The sequence below is a fragment of the Lissotriton vulgaris genome, chromosome 4_1 (genome assembly GCF_964263255.1).
Source record: "Lissotriton vulgaris chromosome 4_1, aLisVul1.2, whole genome shotgun sequence".
NCBI classification, from domain to species: Eukaryota; Metazoa; Chordata; class Amphibia; order Caudata; family Salamandridae; genus Lissotriton; species Lissotriton vulgaris.
In genome coordinates, this window is record NC_141691.1 from 578,908,764 (window position 1) to 578,933,649 (window position 24,886).

General features: G+C 45.7%; 1 protein-coding gene across 3 annotated transcripts in view; it reads right to left on the bottom strand.

Moving 5' to 3' along the window:
• The window catches only part of PDE1C (phosphodiesterase 1C), a 1,706,308-nt gene that overhangs the window by 1,404,514 nt on the left and 276,908 nt on the right, over positions 1-24,886 (bottom strand). For all 3 annotated transcript variants that reach the window (XM_086964785.1, XM_086964792.1, XM_086964788.1), the window contains exon 2: positions 20,015-20,065. In XM_086964785.1, the coding sequence (XP_086820911.1) occupies positions 20,015-20,065 (51 nt within the window). The remainder of the gene's footprint in view (positions 1-20,014; positions 20,066-24,886) is intronic.

The following is a 24,886-nucleotide window of genomic DNA, read 5'->3' on the forward strand; positions in this document are numbered from 1 at the left end:
TGCACATCACCACCAGCGTCATAGGGAGAAGCTGCGCTGTGATTGGTGACCGCGTGGGACGTTGCTCAGCAACGAGGAGGACAGGCAGAAGTGAGGAGACCCACCTGGGGGTGGGAGGGGCTGCCTCGCTCTTCACCCGTGCCGCAAAGGGAGGAGAGGCCTGGAGGCAGTCTGTGGTGGCGCGGGGCTCTCGTGAGCTGAAGAGTGCCCCGCAGGTTGCCGAGCCTGCAGCCCGGAGAAGGAGGCACCAAGGAAGGAGACTGGAGCCTCGAGCCTCGCCGGACCCGGTGACGGCCACAGGAAGAGTCCCACAGGAGACCGGGTGAGTGTCCCTCCCCCCCGGGGTGCGCTATGGGTCTCTGGGCAAAAGGGGGTCAGGGGAGAGCTTCCCTGGGTGCTGAGGTGCACCGCTTCCCACGCAATGCACTGGAGAAAGGCCCTGAAGAGCCGGTGAGTTGGAAGGGCATTGCGGGAGTCCCAGCAGGGTGGCTCCAACACGCCAGTGCCCCTGTGTGCCTACTTACACAGCGGCGCCGCAGATGCGGGCCGCTGCAGCGATTGGGGAATTTTGGCTTTAGAAGCCCAGGAGTGGGGCTCCAACGTGGACAGTTGTGCCAGCACTTGTTTTGGGGCATCCCAGCTGCGCCGCAGAAGCTGGCAGCTGCAACGGGAGGCATTTTTTTCAATCCTATAGTCCCGGAGGAGGCTCCTACGGGCAAGTACTTTGGGTGCCACACATCTTCTACTTTAGAGTCCCAGCGGGGGGGCTCCAACTTGAACCATACCGTTTTCATCGCCACAGCTGCACTGCAGGAGCAGGCAGCTGCCTCGTGGGCATTCCCTTTCTTTAGAGTCCCAGAGTGGGGCACCCCAGGCGCACTAGTGCCAAAGGCCAATCTGCATTGTTGGTGGCGTCTGTAATGTGCAAAGCTCCTTCCTAATGTTTTCACTGCTGATTGGGGCATGATGTACCTGATGATGCTATGATGCTCTAGGTGGAGGCCTGATCTAATGTGTTTGTCTCATTCCTGCGGTACAATGTATTTCTATTGCTAATTAGGGTTGGGGTATAGTTAAACAACAGGGGGTGGTGATGGACAGAGTTTCAGAATTAAGCAGAATACTCTCACCCAGTCAAGAGATCAGGGCTTAATCCAACACCGTTTTTTAGCTCACTGCACCATCCCAGCTCAGAACCTGGCTATATGCAAATTAGTCTGTCCCTGGCCCAGTGTATCATGGGAACAGGGCAAACCAAACTTCCAAGCCAATTCTTTCACTGGGAAGGAAACAAGCTACCGGGGACCGGTTTCTGGCATTTCAGCCGTCTTCGGCCCGGCTTGCTTGAATCCTGATGGTGCAATGAGCAAGGGACTCACGTCTGAGTATACCCTTCCACGCTTATGGTGGACAAAATAATTAAACAACAGGGGGTGGTGATGGACAGAGTTTCAGAATTAAGCAGAATACTCTCACCCAGTCAAGAGATCAGGGCTTAATCCAACACCGATTTTTAGCTCACTGCACCATCCCAGCTCAGAACCTGGCTATATGCAAATTAGTCTGTCCCTGGCCCAGTGTATCATGGGAACAGGGCAAACCAAACTACCAAGCCAATTCTTTCACTGGGAAGGAAACAAGCTACCGGGGACCGGTTTCTGGCATTTCAGCCGTCTTCGGCCCGGCTTGCTTGAATCCTGATGGTGCAATGAGCAAGGGACTCACGTCTGAGTATACCCTTCCACGCTTATGGTGGACAAAATAATTAACCAACAGGGGGTGGTGATGGACAGAGTTTCAGAATTAAGCAGAATACTCTCACCCAGTCAAGAGATCAGGGCTTTTGTACCGCTTTTGGCCACCATAAGTGTGGCAGGGTATACTCAGACGTGAGTCCCTTGCTCACTTTGCCACTGGATTCAAGCAAGCCGGGCTGAAGACGGCTGGAATGCCAGAAACCGGTCCTCGGAAGCTTGTTTCCGGTCCAGGGAAGACATGGCTTGGCAGTTCGGGCTGCACTGTTCCCATGAGGCACAGGGTCAGACTGATTTGCATATAGCCATGTCTGAACTGGGGTGGCAGAGTGGGCTAAAGAACGGTGATGGATTAAACCCAGATCTTTTGACTGGGTGTGAGTGTTTGATTGATTCAGATGCTCCGTCCATCACCACTCCCCTTTTGTACCGGGGTTGGGGTATAGTACCTTCATGTTGGTTTTCTGCCCAATGTGATTTTTATGCCCTATGACACACTATGATCATGCCTAATACTAATGTTGGACCTACTATCATGCTATGGTGGCCTAAGCTTATGTCTGGTCTTAGGAGGTTATCCCTAATGCAATGCTCATATGATTATGCCTAATAATAATATGGTTAGGCCTAATGTTATGCATAATGTGATTTAGGCCTGTTGGGGGTATGCCTAGTGCTAACATGATTTATGCCTAATGTGATTTATATGGATTGCAGTGTTACTACCTTCATTATTTTACTAGTAGGGACTGGTGGCTTTGCAATTACTGGATGTACTTGTGTGATGGTTCTGACAGCAACCCGATTCATCATTATTCTCATTTGTTTCTTTTCAAGGTTTATATTCTATTACTCTTCATATAAACCGACGTTTAATTAGTCCAATGCATTTCGGGCGTTAGTGCCCTTCATCGGGGACCAAAGGCTGAAAACAAAATACATAAAGAACGTAATCAGTTCACTGAATTTGTGGAGTCATCATCAGCATACAAATCAACAACAGACCAATGAAAGTAAAATACAACTGTGTGGTAAAACGTGACAGAAGCCCAAGTGACCGTGATGAGGTGCATAGACATAAATAAAAAATCATGTTGGTCGGCACTTACGTATCGTTGTTTACACTGTAATGTTTCAAAAAATTGGCATGGGCTGTGAGGGGACAGATTTGCCATTAGAATATGCTAAGTCCTTTCTTAAAGTTCCACCTGTAAAATCAAAAACGAGTGGCACAAAACTTACTTCTAAGACGCCGCAGCGTCTCCCACATGGTAAACAATTCTCCTCGAGCTTGGAAAGCGCTGGGGTGGAACAGCCAATAGGCTATCAGATAAGACGAAACGTAACACTGTGCCGGGTAATGTAACTTGTGATTGGTCCAGCGTCCGATCATGTGATCGGAAAGTGGACCAATGCGCACTTGAATTATAAGGTGACATCGAGTCTCTATAAAGTTGCAATTGTGGCACTATCAACAACAAAGGAGGAAAAAAAATTACATAACAATAATGATAACGAGGATACTAATGAAAAATAGATAAATGGAGTATGCTGAATGATAAATCGAGTATGTTGGGACCAGTGGTCCTACAGTGAGACAAGGCACGCATCAAGAAGTCTATAGAAAAAGGCTTCTGTCACGTTTTACCACACAGTTGTATTTTACTTTCATTGGTCTGTTGTTGATTTGTATGCTGATGATGACTCCACGAATTCAGTGAACTGATTACATTCTTTATGTACCTTGTTTTCAGCCTTTGGTCCCCGATGAAGGGCACTAATGCCCGAAATGCATTGGACTAATTAAACGTCGGTTTATATGAAGAGTAATAGAATATAAACCTTGAAAAGAAACAAATGAGAATAATGATGAATAAACGAAATTTGTGAATTCAGATAATTGTGATAAATATGGAATTCTGGAATGCCAGAAGATGAATGAGTTGAGCGCCAGGGGATGCTTCTAATGTCCATTGGGAGCACAACTTGTGTATCTTCAGAATTGTAACTTAAAATCTGACTCTGTCATTAAAGAGAATTTCAAATTCCAATTCAAATGAATGGAAGAAGTACTTCTCTATCTGTTCTCAAAGTTATGTTATCACATATTAAGTGCAATAAGGTTACCCAGTGTTAGTCAATGGAAGAGTTAGCCTTGCTACAGGGAAAAATAGGAGTTTTTCACTATCAGTACATGGAAAACTAAGGTACACATGCCGTACACTTGAAATACCATGCACCCCGCTCTAAGAGCCTTGAGGACCTACCGCAGTGGTGACTTGTAAGTGCTAAAAAGGAAGATCTAGGACTGGAAAAAGGGTTACTTTGCCTGGTTGAAATTGCAGTTTAAAACTGCACTCCAGGCTGCTTTATTGCATAGCACATTGGGTGATGCAGCCCACTTGTAGCATTTAATGTAAAGGCCCTGGGTACATGCACTACCATATACTGGGAACTTACAAGTACATTGAATATGCCAATTAGTGCATACCAATTTTATCATGTTTAAGGGAGAGAGAGCATAAGAACGTTACCACTGGTTATCAGATTAACATGCACAGAGTCCTAAAGCCAACAAAAATGAATTCAATCAAAAAAGGGGAGTGAAGGCAAAAAGTCAGGGGAAATTCCACGCCAAGGATGTCAGGGCTAACAATTTGCTTCCAGGGGCCCTATTATACATTGCGTCTCATGGGCGCAACAAGCGTGGGTGCCTGCTTTGTGCTCCCCTTGTGCACAATGGTATTACAGATGAGCCACAGATGCTTGTGTGTCTTTTTCTGTAATACTGATAGCGCTGGTGCACATGTTGCGCCAGCACTATAACAAGAGGGCATTCCCTCATTTGCATGGGGGCGTGGCCCTATGGAAATGAGGGAATCCCTTTGCCTCTGCGCCCATGCCGTATTATGGACACAGGTGCTTAGGCAAACTTGCCTTTAGGAAAGTGCACCACAAAAAGGTGGCACACTTTCAGTGTGCTTCTTAAAATCAGCCTTCCAGAGAGGAGAAAAGGGTCCTATGCACCCACCAGACATCCCACTGCAGGTGGGTGTAGTCACTCACTGCACCCACCTGCCAGGGGATCCTTCTCCTTTCTTGAAAGTGTAGGCAGGTTGCCGCCTGCACTGTGAAACACAGAGCAACTTTTAAACATCTACTCCGTATTTCTCTTGAATGCACTACTCCCAGTGCAGAGTGAGTTTGCCACTGCCATGGGGGGCAACAAATTCTTTGTAATACGGTGCACTTCTCGGTTTGCACCATAGCACAAATAAGGGAAAGTGGGCCATATTCATAATATGGCCCCTCTTAGTAGCTTCTGTGCTCATAAGATTATGATTATATTTTAAATTCCTTTTCAATTTGCGTTTACCCTCTGAAGTATATACCCTGTTGAAGATGGGTTAATCAACTGCAGAGCAACATACCTATTATTTTAGCCCTTCTGCAGTTTTGTTTGTGGATGCATTAGGAAATATATGTTACAGTGCTAATTCTTGAGGATCCCTACTGGTGACGCCCACCTCCACAGTGAGTAAACAACATTACTCATCACCCTTCATGGACTGCTGCTAAGTTCCCAACTCAGCTCACCATTATGCACATCAAGCAGAATGTGTTCTTATGTATATTTTGTGTGCAAGGACCTTAATGACTTAGAGGAAACCTAAAAGTAAATCACATCAATTGAGCTTTACTGATTTAACTTCAGAGGTCTAATAGTTAAAACTTCCATGTAGGACTTATGGCCTGATTTCAGTCAGTTGTCACTCCATAATGTTGCCTTCCTTTACTGACCCCTTTTTGGTAGCCATAGGAACCTGCGCACTTTACTCCTGCTAACTAGTGGCACCGTTTTTGATTTCACCTCTCTAAACATTTTAAAATTAGTAAGTACCTAATAGGCATTTTAATTTACGTATAAGTCCCTAGGGTATGGTGCTACATAATAATGTGTATTGATTTAGACCTCGACTGAGATCAACAATCTAAAACAATAAGAAAACTGCAAGGCATTAATACAATTCCACATACCACCATATTTAAACATTACAATAACTTATTGAATTTAAAAAAATCTAAAAAGATTACAGCATTTATACTCAATTATGAGAAACATTACTAAATTAATCAATTCATCAACTCTTGTTATGCTAAATTTGAAATGGTTTAAGTAACGTTTTAATGATTGCAGGACAAATATAAAGTGCATGTCCTAAATCTTGCTTCCCTCCCTTTCAAAGGTGACATAAACCAACCGAGAAACAACAAATTAGGAAGGGTCAAGGGGATATATATTTATAGACCCTCCATATTCAAACACCCCTGCTTAGACTACGAACAAACAAGAAGAATTGGAGGGTCTGGACATAAACCAACCTCCTTTTTAGAACTAGAGCAATATCCTTTAAAAATAATGGTAACATACCCAGTCTTATCATGAGTAATACTATCCTTGTGCTGTGTTCCAGATATAAAAATAGATACTTTTGTGGTTGATTATAGTCTATGATGTCTGGAACAGATTTATACAATTTTACCTTCTTACAATGGGCGATATCACAAGGATAACGTAACCTAAGAATTGCATTTTTTTAAATATATAATTTGTGGGGATGGGCATGGCTGCACATATTTTATTTTGCAGCCCAGTTTTTCTAAAAGAAACATAAGTTTTGTTGTAAAAGTATAGACCTTCTTAGATGCTACAGATATTTCTGGTACTATGTGCAACCAGGACTTTTAAATTAAATGCTGCAAGAAAGTGGGCTGTAGCCCGACTTGTGCCACCCACTAAATTAGCATTGTAAAACATGTCTCCAGGCCTGCCCTTGCAGCTGTTGTGTGCAGTTTTGTTGTGTTATGTTGATTTGTATAAAGTGAAAGAGAACAGGAGTGAAACCCATAAACCAAACTGGGACTGGGTATAGAGGATATATAGGATACAATGTCCCACTAGGTATCAATGTCAAAGACAGTTTGAAAATTGCATACAATAAGGATTACAGGGAAGGAAACACAAGGAGTCTCAGTACATTTGTGAGAAGGTTATTAATCACCAATTTGTCGGAAATGGGAAGCACAGTTAAAACGCAGCACTGTACATGAAAGACATTCATGAAGCAACCCAAATAACACTTGGTGGGGGGGCGCTAGAGGGCGCACGAGCTGAATGGCCACACTCTAGTGTGGCTCCGGCCGCCTGGCATTCCTATCCTGCTTTAATCCTTTAAATCTGCGACCACCCGCCTGAAAAACGACTGGGGGGTAGATATACCTCTGCTGCACACTCTGTCCGAGTTTGGTGATCCTACGACCTGCGGTGACGGAGTTAGACCGAGGTGAATCTGGAGCGGCGGAGACCCCGGGCTGGGTCCTCGCTGGCGGCGGCGCTGGAATTCACGCGACGCCCAGGACTGACACGTGGCGTGTAGGCCGCAAAACGCCGCGCGCGCCAAACTCACACGAGCCCGTACCCAGTGGCCCCGGCAGTGGGTTTCTGCCTACCCGGGTGGATTTCTATGCCAGCTACAAACCCTGTGGCGCATTTGGAACTGAGACAAACACCGCTTGACTACTGAACGCTGGGTCTCGACCGCCTCTGGGTGCTGCCCGCCCACGGAACCCCTAACAGTGCGGCTCGGACCCGCGGTGCGCTTCCTGCTGTCCCGGCATGGGGAAACCGGACACCCGGCAGCCCAAGCTGCAATTTGAACCAGCAACGCAAAAGAAAGGGACTAAGCAGACGGGGGATAGCACTCAACCGAGGAGCCCGGCAGCGGAGGTGGTCCCCATGGTCCCCGAGATAGCCACGATGCTACAAGAGATGCGACAGGGATTTGCCACGGTGGTGGACAAGGTGGACAGGCTCTCCGCTCGGATGGACGGCATCGTCCAAAAAATGGATGTACATGAAGAGCGGTTGACGGAGGCCGAGCGCCGAATATCCGAAACCGAAGATGCCACGACATCGCAGGCCACGAGGCTCTCTCGCATGGACAATGTGCTAAGGGTGATAGCCGCCAAGAACGAAGAATTGGAGGCAAGGAGCAGGCGGAACAACGTACGAATCACGGGTGTTCCGGAGTCCACAAACACGGGGCAGATGGAGCTCTACGTTGAACGACTGTTAATGGCCACGGTGGGGGAAGAGGCCCTCTCCAAACAGTTTATAGTGGAACGTGCCCATCGCTCCCTTGGACCCCAACCTCAACCAGGTGCCCCACCAAGGCCCATTATTGCACGGCTGCTAAATTATCGTGACCGGGATGCGGCGTTGAAAGCGGCCAGAGCGAACCAGAATCTTGCCTATGAGGGAGTGTCCTTTTCCATCTACCCGGACTTTACACCGGTAGTCCAGGAACAACGCAGAAAATTTCTGGCTGTAAAGAGGAAACTGAGAGGGCTGAATATTGACTATGCATTACTTTATCCCGCCAAGCTGCGTGTGACCCACCAGGGCACGCAACACTTTTTCTTGAATCCACAGCAAGTCGAAGACTACATTAAAACCCTGCCTAAACGAGACAAGAGAGCTGCACAGGCGGAAGGCGGACACGACTCTGGAGCGGAATGAATAGGATTTGAAACTCTCCACATTTGCTGGTTAATGTCGACTACTGCATTGGATTACAGCTTTTGCGATGACCCCCCAGGAGGCTGGGGCTGGGTGGTCCCGCAGGTCCAGTTGCATGCCAGGCCCCCACCCCACTCCATGCTCTCTCACTCGCCCGGACAGAGACGGTAAGACTGGAGGAGACTGCGGAGAGGAGAGGTGGGGGTGGACGACGGTGCACCTCTAGAACCCCGAGCGGGTGTACCCCACAGGACTTGCTAAATGCACTTTTGCTGTTGTGTTGTTGTGGGTTTGCTAAGGGAGGGGGGTGGGCACCGGGTACTGGCGAGTTGGGGGCGCTTCAGTGGGAGGGGGTGGGGGGGAAGTTCTGCAGGTGGTACGCTTGTGCTTGTCTGGACCATGGATCTCACTTTCAACAAGTTGGGCCTGTGGCCCCGGATAATTGCGAGGATGCTGACTGCTCCTTTTCATGTGTTTTTGTGCACAGGAGGGGAGGGATTGTTTATCGAATGGCCTGCCAGTCACAGGGGCTTGCTTCTTGAACTATATATTTTGCGACTTCTTGAATTGGTCACCTGGGTTTGCACTGGGTTTAAGGTTTTGTTTTGTTGTCTAGCATGTGCACTTCTAACTCTTCGACCATCTGCCTACTGCGGGGTGGGATGGTACACTGGTATTGCTATGAAGGGGGGGACCGTAGACCGCTCGGTGTGGTCGACCAGGCTGATATGTGATGTAAATACTGATGGCTGTATGGACTGTCAGTTCGTACCGATTTTACTGTTATGTGGTAGACTCTCAGGATGGGGGACACCTGTCTGAATGTTCTTACTTGGAATGTGCGGGGATTGGGGGACCATCGGAAGAGGAGGCACGTTCTGGGCTACTTGGACCGGCATAATGTACATATAGCCTTTCTACAGGAAACACACTTTGCACCTCACAGGACACACGCCTTCGGTAATAGATGGGCTTCATGTACTGCGTTCTCATCGTATTCCTCCTATGCCCGAGGTACTGTAATTTTGGTGAAGAAATCTACTCCCTTTCATATGGCTGGCTCAAAGGCGGATACACAGGGGAGATATTGTCTGGTATGGGGTAGATTGGGGCGTGTGACAGTGACCCTTGCATGTTGTTATGGGCCTAATGTAGACGACCCGCAATACTTTGAAACGCTTTGGGCTGCGATATTGGAAACAGGGTCGCAACACATAATATGGGGGGGAGATTTCAATGTTGCTGTTAACCCGACCCTAGATCGCTCACACCAAGCTCCGCATCACTACACGAAAGGGCGGGAAGTACTGCGCGCCATTTTGGAAGAGAACCACCTTGTAGATGCCTGGCGCGCACACTGCGGGCCGAAGAGGGAGGGTACGCATTTTACGGCACAGGCTAAATCCTGGGCTAGGCTTGATTATTTTTTTCTGACTACACACCTCTATGCCTCACTAACTTGTGCGCGACACCTCCCCAGAACATATTCTGATCATGCCCCAGTTCATATTGCTCTGCGAGGGGCGGAGTTAGGCCCCCCTGTTACAGCGTGGCGCATGCAGACTGCGATGCTTTTAGATGAGGAGTTTAAGGAGGCACTTCGTGAGGAATGCTTGGATTTTTTAAAAAGAAATAAGGGCTCTGTGAAAGATGTCGAGACTATCTGGGATGCCTTTAAGGTCACACTGCGAGGTTTCTGTATTGCAAAGGGCTCTGGGGTGCTTAAAGCTATCCTGAATCGATTGAAGGCTTTGGAGGCGAGGCTGGGACGGGCGGAGGAAGCCCTCCGCACACGCCCTACTGGCGACACGCTTGCGGAGATAAGAGAATTAGTTACTGAATATTCGGATGAAGCTGCACGCGAGGCGAAGTTTAGGCATAAGTATTGGGTGGCGCGGAGATACGGGGAAGGTGAGAGGCCCGGGAAGGCGTTGGCCTCTACAGTCAGGCTTATGCGGACGCCTACTGCCATTCTGGAATTGGAAACTGCCGAGGGGCTTCTGCTCCGGGACTCCACGCAGATACTTAATGAATTTGTCAACCATTATAGTACTTTATACACCTCCAGGGGGTCGGGCGGGCCGTCTCTAGACGACTACCTCACGGATGTCGCGCTTGGGTGGCTGAGCGACGCTCAGCGGGCCTTTTTGAGTGCCCCGTTTGAGCTTGATGAGGTCAAAGAGGCGATCATGAGTATGCAGTCAGGCAAGGCCACGGGACTCAATGGCATCCCTGTCGAATTTTTCAAAACCTACATTGAATTCATGGCCCCGGTACTGCGGGAAGTGTATGAGGATGCCCTGGAAGTGGGTCATCTCCCTGCGTCCATGAGGACTGCGCTGATCATCTCACTACTTAAGCCAGGAAAGCCTGCTTCGCACTGTGACTCATACAGGCCCCTCTCGTTGCTAACGTACGATGTAAAGATACTGGCTAAGCTTATTGCCACACGAATTAGTCTGTTGCTGCCAAACCTTATCCTTCCAGATCAAGCGGGCTTCGTCCCAGGGAGAGCTACGTCCCACAACCTACGCACCTTCTTCTCAGTGTATGACTCCGTACATGAGGATTTGCCCATGGCGGCCATCTTTCTAGATGCCACCAAGGCATTTGACTCGCTGGAGTGGGAATATGTCTTTAGAGTGCTGGGTCGCATGGGGTTTCCGGCCATCTTCATTTCCTGGATAAAGCTACTGTATACACGTCCCGCAGCCAGGGTCCTTATTAATGGGCAGCTCTCCCCAGAATTCGAGGTCTCCAGAGGGACCAGGCAGGGGTGCCCCCTATCCCCCCTCCTTTTTGCCATCGCCACGGAACCCCTAGCTGCTAAACTGCGGCAACACTACAAGAACAGCGCGCTAAGGTGCTTCCAGAGACAGATCCTCATATCCATGTACGCAGACGACATCACACTGTATGTTCGACATCCACGGGATAACCTACACCCATTGCTTAGGGAATTCATTAGGTTCGGGGCCCTCTCAGGAGTGCAGATAAACTGGGCCAAATCTTGTATCTTCCCCCTCACTGCGTCCACGCATGCATTCCCACTGGAATACCCGCTTACATGGACTGAGGGTGACTTTAAGTACCTAGGTATTCACATCGAGAAGGATAGGGAGGCACTCATGAGGGCGAACTATGGTACGGCCATCAGCAAGATCGGCGACCAGGTTTCGCGGTGGATAACGCTTCCCCTTTCGATGGCGGGAAGAGCCTCTCTGGTTAAGATGATTGTGCTTCCGAAATTGCTTTATCTGTTCCTCAACATACCCTTTCACCCTGGTGCATACTTCTTTAAAAGGCTTCGATCGGAAAGGCTTAAACTGGTGTGGGGTGGGAGACAACCCAGGCTCAAGTGGGAGGTACTGACTAGGCCTTATGTGCGGGGTGGATTCGGAGTGCCTGATTTCGAACTATACTTTCGGGCGGCCCAGGCGCATTACGCCTATTTCTGGGTGAGACAGCCTAGGTACATGCCGCAACTGGCTGCGGAGCATTGGCTAGCGCACCCCACGCCTATAGAGGGAGCACTGTACACCATTGTGAAAGGTAGGGATAAGACCCCTAACACTCTGTCTAGCACTGTCACGGCCTGGGTGTGCATTTGTGACATGCTGGGACTGCAATTACTTTACGCCCCACTTATGCCCCTAACATACCACCCACAACTGCCACTGCTGCAGTAAACTGGCTTCCGAAAACTGCTGTCTAAAATTCATGTACACACGTGGGGGGACTTGTATAACAATGGCAAGTTCCGCACCAGTGACCACCTATTTGGAGGCATACACCCTACTTCACTGGAGATCTTTTACTACCTGCGCCTGCGGCATGGGCTACAAGCCCTCACACCCGACTTTCCGCATGAGCCACCTGTCCTATTACCCTTGCAGCACATACTACAATTTGAGAACCCACGCAAACTGGTGTCTACGCTATATAGATCCATTCGGGCCCACATTGAGTACACTACACTTCCTGCCAAGTTAAAATGGGATCGGGAGCTGCCTACCCCCCTCACTGACAAACAATGGGAGTTCTGCTTGCAACAGACGGAACGTATATCATCCAGCAGCAGGTATAGGATCATCCACTACAAATTTGTGCATAGATTATATTACACCCCGGCTCGCTTACACAGATTTGGACTGCGGGATGATGATACCTGCGACAGGTGTGGGGCCCCTGGGGCTGATTTTCTGCATTTTGCTTGGGGGTGTGCCCGAATACATCAGTACTGGGACCAGGTATTTCAGGCCCTTTCTACAATGATAAACACTGAGGTAACACCGACTCCTGTGATGGCTCTGTTGGGGTATGTGGAACCTCTGCAGGCGGCTCACTGCAAATATGTAGCGTTAGCCTTGTTGTTGGCCAAACGTAGGGTGGCCTGTCGATGGGGCAGGGGAAGGGCGCCCAAATTTAAGGAGTGGGTGAGTGACCTGGTATATTGTCAGGAACAACTTCACACGTATGCAGAGTTACTGCCGCTCTCATCCAGGCCCACTGATATCTGGGCCCCGCTGCAATGCTACCTGATAACGGAGTCTTCACATAGTGATGAATTGTGAGCTGCGGTTGTTGTTCTAGGACTGGGGAGGCGGAATAGATGGGTTGTTGCGGGATGGTCCACAGCTCACTGTGCCTCGCGATTGAAAAATGCACTTTATTCCCTTTGTGTTATCCCTTTACCCCCCCCCCACAGCTCCCCCCCTCAGATGTCTCCATTCTACCATGAACTGTAACTGTCCTTCGACCACATGGTCACCACGCGGTGCCGCCCCCCCCCCCCCCCAATGTGTTTTTCTGTGGTGCACATGCTTAGAGTTTGTTCTGTTCTCTTTCCTTACTGTTTTCAAAAACTACAAAAGTGAGACGAATTTATATGCTTTACTTCTGCCTGTACTGTTAATTCAATATTGTGCTGGTGTGCAGATCTGCAACGACTGATTGTTATTTGACCATTTTCCTTTCCCTGATTGGCGACTTATGTTATGGCAGCCGGCCTCCGGGTTGTGGCAGTATGCTGTGTACACTTAATGGTACTTAATAAACGTCTTGCACCAAAAAAAAAAAAAAAAAAAAATAACACTTGGTGACAAGGTGATGACAAAGTGAAAGTGACGACGCAAGTGAACGTGGTGAACCGCGTGGTCGGCGCAAGGTGATTAGGAACAATCAAAAATAGGCTTCACATTGAATATACATGATTAAAAAGTTCCAATTTGGCACAGTTCTGAGCCTAGAGATAGTGCGCCAAGAAAATCGCGCTGTGTTTGTCGACGGCGTTTCGATCCTCTGCGATTTGGGATCCTCTTCAGGACAGGATTGACGATGATTTTGGAGTGCTGAAGTCAATGAGCGCTGACAGTGCGGGGGGGTCAGTCGTCCATGCGGGGGGGGGGGTCAGTCGTCCAATGATTGTAGGTCCAGGCGATCAGGGGTGAGGCAGTGATCTTGGCCGGGGGGTCCAGGTCTCAACCTATTGAGCCGGTGTGGCGCCTGAGTTACTCTGACGCTGGAGCCGAATAAATCCGTGGCGATGGGTTCCCCGCGAAGAAACTACCCGTGTTTCTTCGCGGGAACCCATCGCCACGGATTTATTCGCCTCCAGCGCCAGAGTAACTCAGGCGCCACACCGGCTCAATAGGTTGTGACCTGGACCCCCCGGCCAAGATCACTGCCTCACCCCTGATCGCCTGGACCTACAATCATTGGACGACTGACCCTCCCGCATTGGACGACTGACGCCCCCGCACTGTCAGCGCTCATTGACTTCAGCACTCCAAAATCATCGTCAACCCTGTCCTGAAGAGGATCCCAAATAGCAGAGGATCGAAACGCCGTCGACAAACACAGCGCGATTTTCTTGGCGCACTATCTCTAGGCTCAGAACTGTGCCAAATTGGAACTTTTTAATCATGTATATTCAATGTGAAGCCTATTTTTGATTGTTCCTAATCACCTTGCGCCGACCACGCGGTTCACCACGTTCACTTGCGTCGTCACTTTCACTTTGTCATCAGCTTGTCACCAAGTGTTATTTGGGTTGCTTCATGAATGTCTTTCATGTACAGTGCTGCGTTTTAACTGTGCTTCCCATTTCCGACAAATTGGTGATTAATAACCTTCTCACAAATGTACAGAGACTCCTTGTGTTTCCTTCCCTGTAATACTTATTGTATGCAATTTTCAAACTGTCTTTGACATTGATACCTAGTGGGACATTGTATCCTATATGTTGATTTGTATAGCACACTAATCACAAGAGGATATCAAGGCACTTGGGCAAGATGTGTGGGTGTGTGGTCCCAAGGTGCTTATATGAAGCCAGGTCTTCAGCTTCTTGCATAACTCAGTAAGTGAGAAGGAGGCTCTGATGGGTTGAGGGGGACATGTCTTGCGTGCAATGTAGAAGAATGAGCTAACTCCAGTTTTGCTTTTTACGGATGAGGAGGTGTGTGCAAGTGAGAGTTAGGCAGAGAGTAGGTGTCTGATGGGTTGGTGACAGTGTATGCAGCTGTTCAGGTATTTTGGTCCTGTGTTGTGTGGGGCTTTGTATGTGTGCATGAGAAGTTTAAATTGGCTGCGCTTGTGAATTGGGGACCAGTGAAGCTTCCTGAAGTGTGGTGTGATGTAGATGTGGCTTGGGAGGTCGAGTATGAGTCTTGCGGCTGCGTTCTGGATGGTCTGGAGCCTGTGTAGGAGTTGTTTAGAGATTCTGTTGTAGAGAGTGTTGCCTTAGTCCAGCCTGCTGGTGATGAGTGCTTGTGTGACGGTCCGTCTGGTGTGGCAAACATGTGAAGATCTTTCGAAGTATGTGTGGGATATGGAAGTGGGAGGTGCACACTGCATTGACTTGAGCCATAATGTTGAGCTTGCCATCTAGGATGAGCCTTAGATTTCTTGCATGGTCTGTGGTTGTGGGTGTTGGTCCTAGCTCCTAAGGCCAACAGATGGAATCCCATGGGGAAGTCTGGTTTCCGAAGACCAGTATTTCATCTTGTAGGATCTGAGCTTCAGGCAATTGGTTCACATACAGTCTGCTGCCATGGCCATGTATATTTGGGAAGTTAGTTCTGGTGGTGTTTGTCCTGTCTGTCGGGGAGGGGATGAGTTGGAAGCCATCAGCGTAGGAGATGATGGTTATGTCTTATGATCAGATGATGTTGGCGTATATATGTTGAAAAGAGAAAAATACATATCAGTTTCTTTTTCTATGATGTGAAGGATAGCAGCATGAACCTATGGGTTCTTCCTGTGAGGAAGACACAGATCCATTTGAGAGTGGATCCAGGACACTCCTTAGAGTAGCCATGCGCTTAACAAATACCCCTATAACATAACATAACATAACATGCTTGCATGCCATTCTTGTGGTGTCTTCTGACAAGGTTGTTTTGGGAGACAGTGTCGAAGGCCACGGAGAGGTTGAGCAGGATGATGGCTGCTGGTTCTCCTTGGTCCAGGATGCTTCAGATGTTGTTGGTGGCCACGATGAGTTCGGTTTCAGTGTTGTGGTTCTCTCTGAATACTGATTGTATGTTGTCTAGAAGATGGTGAAGTTCGAGGTGGGTTGTGAGTTGCTTGTTAAGGGCCTGCGAAATCACTTTGGCTTGATAGGGGAGCAGGAAGATGGATCAGATATTGCTCAGTTGATTCTTGTCTACTGTGTGCTTCTTGAGGATGACTTTGTGTTCTGCATGTTTCCCTTCATGCGGAAAAGTGGCAGACATGATGGAGGTGTTGAAGAGGGGGGTCATGGTAGTGCTGATTGGTGATGTTCCTAGGTTGTAGATGTGGTGGGGGTATGGGTCCATTGAGACCACTGAGTGGATGGTAGACATGATTGTAGCTGTGCCGTTTCTGGTGGGGATTGTCCATTCAGTCAGATGACCGTCCTGGTTCTTGGTGGATAGGTTAGAGATGCGTTCTCTGGGGTTGGGTTGGTGTGCAAAGTTGCTGTAGATGTTTGCGCTTTTACTATGAAACAACTTAGATAGGTTGTTGCAGAGTTGTTGGCCGGCAGCAATGTTGTTGGCAGTGGCTGAGGTTGAGATGAAATCCTTGGTGATTGAGAAGATCTCCTTGCAGCTCTTGGAGATTCCATTGATGCAGAACACTAGTGTTTTTTTTTATTTGCTGGTGATATAGTCTGAGTGCAGCCTTGTAGATAGTTTTGTCTGCGGTGTTGTGGCTGGCTCTCCACTTCCTTTCTAGCTGTTTATAGTGCTGTTTGGTGTCTCAGAGGTCTTCTGTCTACCAGCTGGCCTGCTTGTTTGATCTACTATGCTTGTTGGGTTTGATGGGTGTGAAGGAGTCTGTGCAGGTCTTGATCGAGTTGTTGAAGTAGTTGATGCCTTTTTCAAGGTTGTCGGTGGGACTGGGCTGATTAGTGCTGAGGGGAATGGGGCAGCTTCCTTCTGTGATTTTGCTTCAGCTACAGCTTGGCGTGCTGAAGCTTGTAAGAGTGTTGACTTGAGGTGTGTGGATTTTGCAAGTGGATGATGGAGTGGTCGGGCCATGTGACCTTTGTGGTGTAGTTGTATTTGATGCGGTCACTTGTGGTGAAAATGGGGTCCAGTATGTATCCTGCAGTGTGTGGTGGTTTTGCAAAAACTGCATTAGTCCGACGTTGTTCAAGCTTTCGAGGAGTGCTGTGGAACAGAGGTAATTTCGGTCTTCTAGGTGAAAGTTGAGGTCATCACGGAGAATGTAGGCTCCGGAGTTGATGGTGAGTGAAGTGACAAAGTGGTAATGAGGCTAGTAAAGGTGGCTCAGGGTCCAGGTGGCTTGGGGTCCGGGTGGTCAGCATACGAGGGTTCAGTTCAAGGTGAACGTTTCTGAGATTTGCAGCATGAAGTGCAGGTGTTCCATGAATGGGGTGGCATTCTTTTTGGATGTTGTGAATTTGATGGATTGCCTCGTGAATGATACCGAGTCCTCCTCTTGTTTTGTGAAAGCGGTCCTGTTGAGCGATCTTGTGCCCTGCTGGGACTGCTGCAGCGGTGTTAGGAGCTGACAAGGCGATTGTTATTATTATTTGCGATGGGTTCTTCCCAGCCATCAACTATCACTCCAGTTTCTTACAGGTGGCACAGACCTACTACTCCAATATTCCAATATATGTCTTCTGTTTCAACCTATTTATTTAGAATATTCTGTTACAAGTGGGTGGATTTTTCTAGTACCCTCATAGCCTTTCTGCTTAACATAATGGGTTGTTAAAGGCTCTCTCCCAAGTTATAAGCCCCGTCTGTGGGTTAAGCCTTTTACTCATTTCGAAAATCTCTGAAGACATGGCTGTTCCCGTGAGCTTCCCCCCCCTCTTCATTCCATCTGTAATGGTTCAGCGCTGGGACGCTCACGGGCAGCTATGCGCTTTAGAAATCCGGTAACATTAACATTAACATGTTTGGGACCTTTAAAAATTAATATTGCCCTCAGCAGTAGGATATAATGCTTAATTAATACAAACAGTCCATTCCTAATCCCCGCCATTCCTCTAAGCGGTGTTCTATCTGGTTACATTGCCTTAGTTTAACTAAATTCAGTCTTGTGTTTGTCTTCTTCTATGGTCCTCATGATAACTGGTTTGGGAATATGGCACACTGAAATACCAATACTATCAGTGTCATAATTCTGAAGTAAAGGAAACCGTGGAATTCTTTCACCTTGAGCAACCCCTGAGAAAAGGGGATTTACAGTGGTATTCAGAGTTCTCACATTCAATTACAGAAGTTAATTCCTCATTTTGAGCTGGGATTCCTGATTCAGTGGTAACAGTGTTATCAGACAAATTGGCAATCTCTCTGCACTCATAATGAGGGCCTCTGTTTTTTGCTCTTCTGATTATCTTTGCTTCACATACAATTTGGAATGTTCTATGGAATTCAGCAGGCAGGATTTCCTTATTACTTCGAAAAGTTGTTCAACATGTGATTATGAAGTCCAACATGACTATTACTAAAGCTGAACATACAGTACACAGAATCACCGGAATCAAGTTTTACTGCATTATGAGTCGATAGCACTGTGTAGCTACATCAATAGGATATGCACCATTATGCTCAAGTGCAAGATCAAATGTAGAGCCATATGTGTGAAATTCTACCAGGAGTCTGGATTGCTTGATACCTGCTTTTGGTAATAAGTATGAACATAGCTAGACAGGAGAAGTATCTTCCATCATGTTAGTGGCTCCCATGCAGAGCCTTAAGGTTTCTATTTCAAGGCTAAAACAACCTGTTCACCACTGATGCAGAGATGAAACCTGATGTGTAAAAACCACATTTCATAGTTGAAAAGGTTCTAATCTTAAACGTGGCTTCCCCCAGGGTTTCTTTAAGATCGTTTTTTCCTCCACAGGAGTGTAAGTAACATCTTTAAGTGGTTCAGACAGTCTTTCTTGTTCAAATTAATTCATAATAGATAACATTGCTATACCAGATTCTGCCCAAGTCAACTCTTTAGCTTTCAAATATTATTCTTGGCATACCTACTCTTCAACATTATAAAGACTGCCAATTATGAGAGTGTCGTTCATTCCAAAGCGGATACACACATGTTTATCAAAGGATGAGTGATCCCTGACAGACATTATCCACCAGGGCGTGGATCACAATTTCAATAGAATTAAGAATGAAGAAAAAAAACAGAAATACTAAAGTCTAAAGTCCTTGTTCTGGGATGTCATGTAACATTGATCTCTTACTTTTACATGCTTCCCACCCACTTTCCTCAACCACCTAAGGACTTTCACCAGTTCTGTCAATGGAGGGTTGTATTGTTTTTAATATTTATAATTGTTAAATAGAATTACCCAGCTACCTCATCCAAAACAAAAACATGGACTTGAGATCATCGCATTGAAAGACTTCTTACAGCTCCAGAAATTCAATAATATGGCTTTAAAATGGAACTGTCTTTACTCTTCTCAATCGAAATCACCATTGGCTCTGGGATAAGGACATAAAGGAGTTTGAACTCCACCGCTTGGCCTGAATACCTCTACAGACCAATTCTCCACATGTGTGTGTCGCCACACTCTTTCTACAGCAACAGAGCACAAGGATCAGCTCCTTCTCAAAATGTTTGTCGCTAGATTAGTGGGTCAAGGAAAGCGATGGTTGTCAATAAAAGGTTCAACCACCTGACTCATCTACATATCACTGTTAGAGCAATACTTTTTTTTTCATTAATGAAGGTCCAAACAGCCCACTTTTACAAAAGAAATTTCCCAGTGGCAAGTTATCCTCCTTCTCCCCCATCGTGCCTTAAAAGGTTTAGTTTCATTCACTTACACAAATGTGGAATGTCCTTCCCGTGAATCTGTAAAGCAAGTTGTCAAAGCTCCTTAAGACAGAGCTGCATGGTAGGGTAATTTATGCCCGATTTCCTTTGTGTACCCTTGTTCTGTGGATTTCAAGTTATGTAGCAACCTATTAGGTCAATTCACACAAGTGCTCTTTAGAGGCACAAAAGACAAATTTAGAGCAGAACATACAGATATCAAGTTAACACAGATGCTATGTCTCCATTACAAATGAAGTGTATCTGCAAAACAAATATATGAAATCGACTCTTCTCAAGGCACTGATTCATAAATAAATAAAGGACCCATAGACGCACCACTTTCTAAACAAATATGCTGAAAACGTTGGAAATATGTACTTACGTGCAAACCGTGCCAATGGATTGGCGCCTTTTTCACCAGCTTCATTTGCAACTAAAAATGAAACAAATAGATATGTTTTAAAAAGACATATATAAAGCAATCCAATAGCTCGTACTGAATACAACACGAGGCCATACACAACTTCTTACTTAATTAAGGTAAACGTTTTTTGTAAACACTTGACAAATGATTATACTGTGCTAAAATCTTGCAATTTTCGTTCAATGTAGGCCATTCAAATTCTTTTTATTCAACAGTTTTTTTGTTTTTGTAGCATGATCTAGGCCTAAATAGATGTTGGAGGGCTTTGCAGGTGATAATGTGCAGAGCTACAAGATAAGGTGTTTCCATGAAAATGGATGATAGGAGACATGGGGTGGAGGTGGAGGGGGGGGGGGTACAATCAAGGCAGAGGGAGGGGCAAAAATGCCGGCATGTTCATCAAAATTAGTAACGGAGCGCTATCAAGTAATATAAACAATGTGATTTATAAACAGAGGCTAAAATCTGTAACATGGTATTATGAAATGTAATCTAGTGGCATCAATTTTATTAAATAGCAATTTCTTAATTTCAGTGCGCACCAGCACAATCTGGACGTTACAATGCATGAATGCATTATCAAGATCAAACAACCCATCTTACTGAACCTTTGCCTCTAAAGCAGTGCTGGGATTAGAAAACATTTACTCTAGGAACCCATAAATTGGGGGTCAAGGTGTGGTAAGGGAAAGGGGGTGGAGTCATGAGGGCAGCGCCAGAAAATGCAGAGTCTGAGAGTCAACGTATACATTTATTTTGATAAATAATCTGCGGCAAAGAAATTGGCAACAAGGACAAATGTGACAGCAAATATGTTCTAGCTTGCTTAATTGGTCACAAATGGGCTCCTTTTTCAAATATCTTACTAGGTAAACATATCCGCTAAAGAGATTTTTTTGGTCCTGCCCCAGCAATTTTGAGTGGATTGTAATAGCATTAGGATAACTTTGGTGGTTAATGCATGGTAAGATAACTCTGGTGGTTAATGCAGTTCAGGGAGAGTTTTGTGTCATGTCCAATCACAGTTTTGACTCATAAAGTAACATACAGAGTTAATATGCCTGCTGCAAAGCATTTCATGTAATATGCAGAGCACAGATTTCTATTTTATGTAGCTAGGTAAAATGGCTACTGATTTTGACACTGAAACTATTTTGTTAATCTCAGTTCATAAATTGCAACCCTTCTTATTTAGCACAGTGATCTATTACATGGCCTCAAGGTGCTGCATAAAACTATAAATCATGGGTTTAGTTCCTTTTTTTCTCAATCTGTTGTTATTCTAAGATTGCAAAAAACAGCTGCTCTTGGAATTATTAACGTCTTATTGATACAGATTATCCCAATCACTGTATTATGTTTTATATCCTTTGTGTTTCTCTCCACTGTTTATTCTTAACGTATAATGTCCACAATTCTGAATAATATGTGATTTCTACACCTTACACCCTCATTGTCTTAAATAACATTTCCTGTACATTGATTCTCACACCTGTATGGTTTATTATGTCTCTCTGTGTGATGTCAAGCTCTCTAACACCCTACACTGGGATGAATGGCACAATAAAAGAACTACATAAAAAATACATTAATAGGTGACATTTAAATCATAATTAGTGTAATTATTCATTCTTACACTCTTACAGTGCATGCTCATCTCTTACATTGGGGGGTTGAACAAAGTCAAAAACCTGTTTCCAAATCATGGTTTTTCTAAAGTACTTGTGAAGTGAAAAGCTAGGTGCCGTTGTTTACTTCCATTGCACTGGCATTTCGGTATTAGGCTCCAGATGACTCCCAGCCTGGATGATACTTGAACAAAAAAAGGGCTGAAGCCCCTTTAAATCAGGTCTTTGTGTTGTGGCCAGCTGAAAGTGAAAATAAGAAAGCCTCTGTGCTGTTTGCAGAGAGTCTTTTTCTGCTGAAAAAGTACTTAAAATAATAAAAAACTTAAAACCTGAGGGAGCTCCAGGCCCTAATGGACTACCAAATGCCCTGTTTCGGCACGACCCTCCATTCTTTTCTCGCCTCCTAACTCCCCATTTTAACAAAGCCATAACATGCGGTTTGATTCCTGAGTCCTGGAGAGGAAGTATCCTTAACCCAATCCACAAGTCTGGTTCCTGCTCGGATCCCTCCAATTACAGATTAATCGCATTGATAGATGTGGAGGCGAAATTATACGCATCCAATCTCTTGGTTGAGCTAGAGGCTTGGGTCAGCAGATCAAACTTAATACTTTACACACAAACTGGATTTCGGGCAGGGATGGGCACCCTCACCAATATTTCAGCGGTTACTCTCATAGCTAATCAGTCATTTGCAAAATCTAGGCCCTTGTACACCTGCTTTATCGACCTAAAAGCAGCTTTCGATAAAGTTTCAAGAGCCAACTTATGGGCAAAAATGCAAGACTGGGGGGTTCCGCCACGACTCCTGAAGGCCATCATCAATCTATACTCACATACGTGGGTACAAATCAAGAGAGGAGATGGGTCCAGTTTAACCGGCAAAATTCCAACATCCAATGGGCTAAAACAGGGTTGCGTACTGGCACCCTGTCTATTTAACATTTACACCTCCGATCTCGATAAGCGCCTCAGGTTAATCCAAGCAGACCCTCCAAAATTGGGAAAAAAACCGATCCCTTGTGTCCAATATGCCGATGACATCGTCCTGCTAGCACAAACTCCCATAGGCCTACAGAAACTGATCACAGAACTAGGAGACTATGCCACCTCGAACCAACTTACGATTAACCATAAAAAAACAAAAGTTATGTGTTTCTCGAAATCTATTAAAACACCAAAAAGTCAAACTTTTTCCTGGAATTTGGGTGAGCATCAATTGACAAGGGTTACGTGCTACAAATACCTGGGATTTCAGTTAGATTGTAAGCTTAACTTCAAATCACACTTGGACCAAGGTCGCTTGAAAGCCAAACAACTATTGTTCGCTTTTAAAACTCTAAGGAAAAAACTTATAGGATGCTCCACTGCCCACCTGCTTAAAGTGATTGCTGCAAAATTTTTACCTTCCATTTCATATGGCTCAGAAATTCTGAACACCAAAGATGCCACAGTCCTAAATACAGCACAATCTACACTATTTAAGAGACTGTTCTCAATTCCGCTACACACCTCACAGGCACAAATCCGCCTAGAATATGGTCTAAAAAATCAGATTATGGCCAGACAAGGCGCCCTAGTAAAATACTACTGGAGGATGAGGGAGGCAGAAGATAACACCCTAGCCCACCATTGTTGGGTCGAGATTGAAAACCAAAAGAGCCTAGCTAACTCAACCACAGCAGCCCTGAAGGAATCCCTGTCGGCATTACAGCTAGAGGATGCTTGGCTCACCCTCACAACGTACTCCGGATTTAAAATCGTGGTCAATAACGCTATCAAACGGACCTCTTTAATAACTGATAAAACGTCCTTTGCAAAAAAACATCATGCCTGGGCTGTGATTAAGGATTATCAGAGGCTGAAGCCGCAACAATACCTTTTGGAACAATTCTCCCACCAGAAAAAACATTATCTGACTTTGATACGCATGGGGTCTTTCCCCTCAAAGGATTTGACCCCAAAATGGAAACAAACATGGCCAACCAAGGAGTGTTGTCTCTGTGGTCAAGGGGAAGAGTCACTACTACACTTTCTATGTACTTGCTCTTTTTTATTGGAAGCCCGAAAATCCATTCTCCGGGAGGCTCTAAGGAAGGAACAAATAAGAACATGTAGAGCAGCGGTCATTAAATGTCTCGGAGGGTCGTCAATTCCTCTGTCCTGTAGAGCCATAATACTATGGAAAATCGCAGCAAAAGAACTGGCAAAATGCGACCCTGCCAAGCAGCCAACTAATTAGCAGATTTCTCCCAAATGCATTGTTATATTCGTCATTATTTTTAAAATAATAAGTATCTCCTTATTCTGACATCAACCTAAGCCTTTTTAGGTTTTTAAAAAAAATTTATATTCTAAAGCACTGTGTTTTATGATGGTTGTCCATCCTTTTATGATTTTTTTAATGAATCAAATAAAAGTATATTTGACTTGACTTGACTTGACTGTTTGCAGGCTGCTGCAGGCAACGTACAGGTGTTGTTGAATTGTGTCCTGGTGTTGGAAAATTACAGCAGGACAAATTCATCATATTTCTGTGTGTCGACTGCATTCCAGATCTGGCCCAAAAATAACTGCAGGAACCGGGGTTTAGTGCAATGCCATTACTTTCTAGCATTGCTTCAAACTATTAATTTCAAACGCAAGTATAATCTCAGTACCAATAATTAGGCATAAAGAATGAATACTGAGGGATCGATTCACAAAGGCATTGGTGAGAATATTAAGTGGAACTCCTATGATACAATTTTGTGTATTGTTACATGCCTTTGTAAATTGGCTCCAAAACATCTAAAATGGGAATACAATGCTAATTTTCAAGAAATATCCATATATAGAATAACTGCAAAGGACTGTACCGTCTTTGCACTTTTACTAATAGTGAGCTGGGTGTTTTGGAGCAGATTCACAAAGGCATTTATAGCACGTAAAGTAGTACTCCTGTATTTCTCTTTTACATACTCTTACATTGCTATATATTTAGTAGAAATAGTAAGTACTGTGCCCTCTTTGCACTTTCACTACTAGTGAGTTTGGCATTTTAAGGCCAACACACAAAGTCATGTAGGACTTTACTTCCTGTACTCATCAATGCCTTTGCGAAGTGGATGCTATGGTTTTTCAGATGCAGTTATAGCTATCTGTACTTGAGACACTGTAAACCTTCAACCATACTCGAGAAGATGAGTGAGTGAGCTTTCAC